Source organism: Aythya ferina, assembly GCF_964211825.1.
Source record: "Aythya ferina genome assembly, chromosome: 2".
NCBI lineage: Eukaryota > Metazoa > Chordata > Aves > Anseriformes > Anatidae > Aythya > Aythya ferina.
In genome coordinates, this window is record NC_140297.1 from 99,622,843 (window position 1) to 99,631,669 (window position 8,827).

The window sequence follows — 8,827 nt, forward strand, 5'->3', positions numbered from 1 at the left end:
GGATTTGTGGGCTGCTGGTGGTGGGGGTTTTGTTTGTTTGTTTGTTTTTTTATTGCGTTGCTAATAGTTTGTTCATTGTGCAAAAAACGAGGTCGATCCAGTCTCTCCTTCTCCTCCCAGCACTTAGTCTAAGAGCAAGAAAGCAAATAATAAAAAGGAGTAAAGCCCCCATACATACATATACACCGGATGGGAAATGTCAGTCACTCCTCCACCTTCCAAACAGTCACAGATCAAACAGTGTCACCACCGGAGAGGACTACTTTTCTGTCTTGCTCTCCCTTTTTTTTTCCTCCACAAATCGAAGCTTCTTCTGCTACTAAATATAATGCGAACACGGTTTTTTTTATCATGGATTTTTTTTTTTTGGCTGATCTTGATCTGCAACAGGAAAAAAAAATACAAAACACGAAAACAAAAAAAAAAAAAAAAAAAAAAAAACACCAAAAAAAATTGCCAAAACCAAGAAAAACCCCGGAGAGTGTGTGCAAAGAGGGCGGGCGGGGGGGGGGGAGGAAGAAAAGCTAGTCACTGAGTGGGAGAGATTAACGTGAACTGTCCCCCCCCCAAACTCCTGGGAGAGAAAGAGATCCACTCTCCCTCTCTGCTCTTTTCACTGAAATATAACACACATTCGGGTCCCAGAGCTCTCAGACAGCCTCAACTGATAGACAGACACATCGAGCTGCTTTTCCTGCTTCAGCTCCTTACTCCTCCTCCTCTTGCCCACGTCACCCTGACAATTACAAATAGGTCTCACACAAACCCATACCTGTCAATCTTTTTAATTGCTTTGTTTTCTTTTTTTTTTTTTTTTCTCTTTCTCCTTCCGAGAGCTAAACAATATGACAAAAAAAAAAAAAAAAAGTCTTAATACAGCAGGGCATAAAAGATTTCTCATGTGAGCCGCACGCACGCCGAGGGGGCTGTTGTTACAAATCCACTTGCTGAAGTGCCGCGCAAGACGCATGTGCTGCTTCAACTTGAGGTCTGCTGCCAGCGAACTTACCCCAAATAAATAAATAAATAAATAAATGAAAATAAGGCGGGGGACGGTACCTCGCCGTGGCAGGCGGCTGCTGCCCGGCGCTGAGCTGAGCGAGAGGCGGTGTTGGGGGAGCCGCCGGCTGAGCCCGGCTCCGCGATGCCAGCAGCCCGCCGGGCGAAGCGCGCTGCTCACAGATCCCGTGCGCCTGGGGGATTTACATAACGCGGGGACAGGAGGGCTCTTCCCGGGCTTCTGTAAGCCGGGAAAGCAGAGAAAAAGCCACCACCCAGCTGATTCCGGCAGGAACACACTCCGAACTGCAGTTTTGTTCTCTTTCGGGCAAAAAGGGGATTTATTATTTTTTTTCTCCTCTTTTTCTGTACATGTTTAGCGAGGCAGAGCCGAGGAAGGCGCTGCTTGCTGGCACGGAGACACCCCCCGCCCTGCCCTCCCTCACACAAAGTTGGGACAACCACCGCCGCGGAGCCACTTCACTCCCCTAACCCAGCTCCCTCCCCGCACAGCTCCCCTTTGCCGCGCCGTGAGGCGAGAAAACCACTTTATTAATTATTAGGGGGGGGGAAAAAACGAGAGGCTTCCCCGCGCGGCGTCGGCCGACAGGTCAACCCGCGCCGGCCGACAGGTCAACCCGCGGTGGCGGCCGCACGCCCCCGAACCGGCGGCCGCGGGGCCGGGGCCGGGGCCGGGGCCGGGGCCGGGGCCGGCGGCGGCTCGGGGTCGATTCGTAGCACCTGGCTGCGAGGAAGTGAACGTTTCGCACGGAAGGGGCGGAGCCTGGGGCCGGCGGGCAGCGGCTCGGCGGCGGCGAGGAGAGGCGCCGGGCGCTGCCGCTCCTCTTTTATTATTGTTATTTTTTTTTTATTTTTATTTATTTTTTAATTTTTTTTTTGGGTCCGCGGTAAGCGCTGCTCGCAGGGCGCGGGGCGGGGGTGGCGGATCCGCGGCGCTCCCCGCCTCGCTGTCTCTCCCCCCCCCCCCTCCCTTCCCTCCCCTCCTATGCAGCCGCTCTTTAAAGCCCCCCGACGGCCGGAGCAGCGCGCACGGTGACAGCCGGGATCCTCAGCCGGGATCCGGGATCCGGGATCCAGGAGCCGGGGGATCCAGGAGCCGGGAGCGGCGGTGCCGGGCCATGAGCTGGAGCGCCCGCAGCGGCGTGGCGCTGGGCTGGCGGGCGCGGCCCATCGTGGACCTGTCGTACAGCCGCCACTTTCTGGATTTCCAGGGCTCGGGCATCCCCAGCGCCATGAAGAAGCTGGTGGTGACCCGGCGGAGCCCCAACTTCAGGGAAGCGGTCGCCCTGCGGCACGGCGTGCCCGTGCCCCTCCCCGGGGACGGCGACCTCCTCGTCAGGAACAGGTGAGCCGCAGCCACGCACACACACACACGGACATGGACATCCCCCCCCCCAAAAAAAAAAGATAACAAAAACAAACACCACCCCCTTCCCACCTCGTGGCCTGCTTTGCGGGCCGGCTCCCGACTCGCACCAGCTGCCATCTGGCGACTGCTTAAATTTAACTTTATTGGGGGTGCCGGTGCCCCTTGCTGCTGTGCGCGGCGGCTGCTGCTGCCGGCCGGTGGCCCCGTCCACGTGGGGTGATGCTTCCTCCTCCCTCTTCTTCCTCCTCCTCCTCCTCCTCCTCCTCCTCCCGGCTCACCTCGGGCCGCCGGTGCTCGCCAAGTCCCTCCCAGCCCCCCGCCGGTGCTCCCCGCCCCGCACCGCCTCCCTGCCCCTTACCCGGGCTGCCGGGACGCTCCCTCCCCCCCCCCCCCCGACTTTTGGCTTTAACCTAAAGCGCCGTAAATCCTGCGCCGAGACACCCGGGCTCCGAGGACCGACCCTGCCCTCCTCCCCGCAGCCGGCCCCGTGAAGCTGGCCGCTCGCACTGGCTCCTGCCGCGGAGTTTGCGCGCCCTGCAGCTGGAAGCAAGCCCTAAAAAAAAAGTTCAGGGGGTGCCCAGCAAGAGAGGGGAAGGGGAAACGCCGGGCACCGCGGGTGAGGGTGAGAGCAGCACTCTCTCGGGTGCTCGTCGAGCAGGCAAGCAGCAGTGGCACATAGCTTGCCTTGAGGCATTAGGAAGCCTAAAGAAATCCTTCAGGATGGTCCTGGGAGTTTTGGGAAGGCTTCGACTGAGTGCATGGTGTGTGTGTGATCCCTAGTGTGAGTCCGTGGGGAACGCATAAAGAAAGAGGTGAACAAGGGGGAAGGGGAAAGTAGGACAGGGACTGCCACAGGAGCTGACGAGGAGCCTCGTGTGCCACTTTAATCCGATGCTGACGCCTTCCCTTAGGATCTCTCAGACCAAAATTCCCTCCTCCACACCTCCACGTCCAAACCACGGCGGTGCTGCGCCTGCTCACGGCCACGGAGCAATAAGGGCCTGCAGCAGCCACCAGGCTGGGGCTCGATGCCTGTCGGGGGGGTGAAGAGGCCAGCAGGACCTGAGCTGGGTAGCACGGGGCTGGGCGACATCCTCGCTTCCCTCATCACCTCCCCCCATGCACTTGGATTCCTTCTCGCCCCCTCCCCGTGAATTTTTTTTAATTTATTCCTCTCCTCCACAGCTTCCAGCGTAACTCTTCCTCTCTCCCTCTCCTCCCTCCCTTTGCTGGGTGGGCTCCCCGTGCACACCTCACGGCGAAAGGGCTGAGGCGCAGAGCTCGTAGCAGACTGAAAGCAGGAGCTGCTCCAGACATTCGGGCAGGCAACTACTGGGTCTCAGCTTGTTAGACACATGTTCCTGTACAGACACACGCACGAGTGGGGATGGAGGGGAGGGAGAGGTGAGTGAGAAGCTCTAGGGTTAGACTTTGCATGTCTGGTATTATTTGGGGATCCGTGCCATTTCCTCTATATTTACTATTATTTTCGGGGGGGGTGTCACAGAAGACACAGGATCGCGTTACTGAAAAGCACGCTCTATGAACGAGCTGCAGCAGGAAGCGAGTTTGGAGAGTTTCCCCCTCTTGTCACTCGGGGGAAGCTTTTTCCCATCCCAAAAGGATGGGTCCCTGTGTCATAAAAAAAAAAAAAAAAAAAAAAAAAAAGAAGCAAGCCCTAAATCCAACTAATCCAACTGCATGTTTTCTGATAGGTAGAAACACAGAATTAAAAACAAAGCAGTAAAGGACTTGGAGTTCCAAGAGTGCGTTTGCAGATCTGCTCATTTTAGTCCCAGTCACGCCCATGAATACTATTAATTGCTTTGAGCTTTTTATGCAAAACAATCCTGATTCACCACAATAAAATCTGGGTTTGGATTTTAGGGGAATGGGGAACTAAAATGTGCCGAGTCCCCGTATGGAGAGATGTTTTCAAATAAGATGCTCTTCAGTTAAGTGGAACTTTCTTCCCTCTTTTTTTTTTTTTTTTCCTCCTTTGGAAAACTGAGCCAGCAGCTTTTTTTTTTTTTCAAATTTTTAAGGAAAAAAAAATCTGTCCTTTATTCAGACAGAAATACTTCAAAACTAGAAATCGGTTTAAAGCAATGCATTTATTTCGGTTCTGTGCAGGAGAGGAGGAGAAGGAGCGGGAAAGGAGCGGACAAATTCCCCAACGAAGCCCTTTCAGCTTCGTGTGTCCGGCTGTTAAGTTTTTTGGGGGGGTGGCGGGGGACAAGGCTCCCACCACTGCAGGACAAGGACCCAGAGAGCGTGAAGAATGTGTCCTTCCTCCAGCTCCGCGCTCTTTTCGGGATTTTGTGACGGAGGGGACGCGTTTCGTTCCCAGCATACCTGGGACGTTTCGCTGCTGGGATGGAAGACGCGAAAAAAAAGTTTATAGAGAAGGCAGCGGGGGGTGAGCCGGGGGGGGAGTTGCTGAACCCGGGGGTTAACGGGACACGGTGGGAAAAGCGGCGGGCCGTTTCCGCCGGGCGTTTGGGTTATAAATGCGGCGTTTCTCGCCCGGTGCCGGCGTGGGTGACTTTGTGTTGGCTGCAGGTCGGGCGGCGGTGCGCGGCGGGTCCCCGGGGCAGACGGGGCGGGGGAGCTCGGCGTGGGGAAGAGCCTTGGGGAGAGGCACCCTCTCGCCTTGTCAGGTTTACGTCTCGGGATGGTGAAGGAGCAAGCCCGTTAGAAACCCCGGAATGAAATAATCCGCGTTACGCGAGAAAGGAAAACGGGACCGGGGGGTGGAAAGGTTTGGAAGCGGTCTCCAAGCCCACCGGCGCCCCAGTCATTGTTACTCGTGTGCTCTTTTGTTCCCAGAAGTTAGCAAACTCCTCCGCAACTTGTAAACCATCCCCGGTCCCACTTCAAAAAAAAAAAAAAAAAAAAAAAGCAAAATAACCCCAAACCGCGGCCACGTCCCTTCTGGCAGGAGGCAAAAAAAAAAAAAAAAAAAAAAAAGCGGAGAGAAGTTTGAACCCGGCCGGCCGCGGGGACGCTCGGCGACCTCTAGAAAGAAAGGGACACCCCCCCCAAAAAAAAAAAAAAATAATAATAATAAATAAAACCCGGCCGGGACGCGGCGCCCCGCCGGCAGCGGCGCGGAGCTGCGCTGGGAGCCCCGCGCTCGGAGCCCGGCGCCGGAGCCAGGGGAGCCGGCGGGGGCCGGGCGGGGGCCGGGCGCTCCCCCGCAGCTCCCCGCAGCTCCCCGCAGCCGGGGGGCGAGCCTCGGGAAGCCGCAGGAGCGCCGGGCTCGGAGCCTATGGCAAAGTGCGGCGGTGGCATGCCTGCGCGGCTCTCGCACGCTACCGAGCGCATCTTTCAGGTTGTCACGGCCACGTGTGCCAGCAGTCGCGGTCTTTTGTGTTGCGTGTGGTTCCCTTCGACGTTTTGCAGCTAGCAGAATCCTCCCCGGTCCCTCTCCCTTCGCCTGCATAGCGATAGTCTTACTGTTCTGGAAACCCAGCGTTACTAAAATACTCTTGGTGGTTACGCTAGATCGTGTCTTTCCTTCTATGTGTTATCTCCTAGTGCTTAATGATGTTGTGAGAACGTCTGTCTTCCCTTTTTTTTTATTATTATTTTTTTTAAATATTGGCATCCATTTTCACCTGTTAGAGGTCAGCAGGACTTGATAGCCTCACAATTTTAGCCCTTCTGTGCAAGGTTGTTTTGATGCGTGGCGAGTCATTTCTGGAAGGAAAAATATTTTAGCACTGACATTAGCTACATCAAAAGGCAAATTTGCTGTAGTGACTCCATCAATTAAAAAGTACTTGCCTACAGTAACATGACCTTGCAAACGACATCGATAGTTAATATGATCGTTAGTCATTAACAGTATTATTATATTCAAAAATGTAAATTTGTTGCCAGAATCAACATATTTACCGCTCTGCACGTTTTATTCTTCAGTGTTTTCACATCTTGTATAAAGTGGCCAATTAATTTTCATCCTTTAATCTTGTGTGGAGTTATTTTTATTTTGCTTAGTTCGGTCAAATGGAGCTGAGGAAAATGTCCTTTCCTTTTTTTTTTTTTTTTTTTTTCTTTTAGCAGATCTATCTTTAATTCTAGAGTAACGTAAAGTACAAAAGCCTGACCCGAGGTAGTCTCTTTGCAGTGTGCTCCTTATTCAAATATACCCAGAATCGGAAAAAAAGTTATCGTATGCATCCCATAAATTTAAATCGAAGGTTTCTCATACAACAAAGACTTGCTAAGGAATGAATTGTTTTAATACCTTTCTGTTTTCTTCTAGATTTGTCGGCATTAATGCATCTGACATAAACTACTCAGCCGGTCGATATGACACATCGCTTAAACCCCCATTTGACATAGGCTTTGAAGGTGTTGGTGATGTGGTAGCGTTAGGACTCAGTGCTAGTGCCGATTACACGGTGGGCCAGGCCGTGGCCTACGTTAAAGCAGGTTCCTTTGCTGAATACACAGTCGTGCCTGCCAAGCAAGCAGTGCCTCTGCCCTCTGTGAAACCTGAGTTTCTGACTTTAATGGTAAGTGGTGCTACTGCATACATCAGCCTGAAGGAACTGGGAGAGCTGTCTGAAGGCCAGAAGGTCCTGGTGACAGCAGCGGCTGGAGGAACGGGCCAGTTCGCTGTGCAGCTCGCAAAGAAGGCAAAGTGCCATGTAATTGGAACCTGCTCCAGCGATGAAAAGGGTGGCTTTCTGAAATCCATTGGCTGTGACCGTGCAATCAACTATAAAACTGAAAACATTGAGTCTGTCCTTAGGAAGGACTACCCAGAAGGTGTGGATGTAGTGTACGAGTCTGTTGGTGGGAAGATGTTTGACTTGGCTGTTAACTCCTTGGCTACCAAAGGGCGCCTGATAGTTATTGGGTTTATCACTGGCTACCAGAACCCTACTGGCCTCTCGCCTATTAAAGCAGAGGTTTTGCCAGCAAAACTGCTGAAGAAGTCTGCCAGCATCCGGGGTTTCTTCTTGAACCATTACTTTTCCGAATACAAAATGGCTCTGAAGCACTTGCTCGAGATGTATGAAAAAGGAGAACTGGTCTGTGAGGTGGACCTTGGAGACATGTCTCCAGAGGGCAAGTTCATTGGCTTGGAGTCTGTATTTCGTGCTGTAGATTACATGTACATGGGAAAAAACATTGGAAAAATTGTAGTTGAATTACCTCACTCTGTCAACAGTAAGCTGTAAAAACAGAACAATGATATAAATCAGAAGAGAGAAAATGGGCACTTTATGCCTTAGAATTACTAGAACAATTTCTTTTTTTTTTCTTTTTTTTTTTTTAACTTAGTAATGGATATTAAATTAAAAAACAGCATTAAGGTGTTAATAAAGAGTTTTGTGGGTTTTTTTCCTTCTTTTCCTGAAAGTGCCTTAATCTGTGGCCGAAGCACAGACTTAACGGGCCTGTGTTTGATTCTGTCGCTTAGGCTAGCATGAGACAGGAACATTGTTCATGACAGAGTAAGTCTTGATGCAGAGACAGATTTAGTCTGTCAGACTAGTTTGATAAGATTTTATATATAGTTCAGCTCAGATTTTTTTTTTTTTTCAGCAGATTTGATTCCCTGATTTAAAAATAAAATAGTTAGAACAAGACTAAGTAAAAAGAGTCATATCATGTGGCTACTTTATTAAATATTCTCTTTGAGTTTATAAAAAAATATATTCTTGATTTATTTTTTTTTTGTAACAAACACAATAATCATAATTTTACATTGTGGATTATAGTAATATTTCTTGACCAGTTACACAGGGAAAATTTACCTTCCAAATCTAACATGGCAGTAATAATAAGAAAAAAAACTTGTTTTTTTAGTCATGTCATTCATAACTGTAAACAACTGTGACATTTTATTTTAAATATTTCACTACAAGCTGTGACTTTATTTTCTTGCACTTTAATCTGCTACTGTTAGTGCTTACCATCCCACCATCTCCCTTTAATCAGTGTTACAAGACTGTTGGAGTGGGGTTTTGAGCCATGTTCATATGTGTTCAGGCCCTGTTATATTTTTTGAAGATTTAATAAAATAAAAAAGAAAAAGCTTTTAAAATGCTTGTGCCTTTATTTATGTTGATACGGTTCTTGCTGACTAGCTCCTTTGCAGATGGTCTCTGTACTGCAGAGTTCTTTAACCGATGATTCTTGATGTGACTTGCCATAATCAGGCTGCTACTTCTACTGTTACTGAATATCGCTTCTGCAGAAGCCCTTTTACGGGCAGCAAGACCATTTTAATTCTGCAGTCACCATACCTAGTACACGTCATATTGCTCAGGAGTAGATTATCCAGCGGGTGCAGTTAAAAGGTTTTGTAAAGTTTTGAAAATTCTTCCTCACTTAATAGAAATCATTAACGGTACATACCATGGGAATTCCAGCTAGAAGTGTAATATTTTCCAGAACAATAAAATACTTTAAACTATG

The 8,827-nt window shown here is 50.3% G+C and overlaps 2 protein-coding genes across 3 annotated transcripts in view; one reads left to right on the forward strand and one right to left on the reverse strand.

Moving 5' to 3' along the window:
* Positions 1-612, reverse strand: part of TSHZ1 (teashirt zinc finger homeobox 1) — a 55,694-nt gene extending 55,082 nt beyond the window's left edge. The window contains exon 1 of the mRNA XM_084509700.1: positions 1-612. This exon is cut by the window's left edge and continues 1,019 nt beyond it. The gene's annotated coding sequence lies outside the window, so the exon portion shown is untranslated.
* A 1,181-nt stretch (positions 613-1,793) lies between these two features.
* On the forward strand, positions 1,794-8,453 carry PTGR3 (prostaglandin reductase 3). 2 transcript variants are annotated; one of them, XM_084508296.1, is made up of 3 exons: positions 2,229-2,365; positions 3,575-3,793; positions 6,660-8,453. In XM_084508296.1, exons 2-3 carry the CDS (start codon positions 3,777-3,779, stop codon positions 7,582-7,584), a joined length of 942 nt encoding a protein of 313 aa, XP_084364422.1. In that variant the 5' UTR covers positions 2,229-2,365; positions 3,575-3,776; the 3' UTR covers positions 7,585-8,453. The 2 variants fall into 2 exon arrangements, with proteins under 2 accessions (XP_084364421.1, XP_084364422.1); XM_084508295.1 differs by lacking the exon at positions 3,575-3,793 and having other exon boundaries at positions 1,794-2,365.
* Positions 8,454-8,827: the final 374 nt, after the last annotated feature.

What these genes read in the sequence shown, in the direction of transcription:
- PTGR3 (XM_084508295.1), top strand. Translation starts at nt 2,139, where the DNA reads ATGAGCTGGAGCGCCCGCAGCGGCGTGGCGCTGGGCTGGCGGGCGCGG. An exon ending in GACCTCCTCGTCAGGAACAG is followed by an intron (nt 2,366 to 6,659) that starts GTGAGCCGCAGC and finishes GTTTTCTTCTAG; the next exon opens with ATTTGTCGGCATTAATGCAT.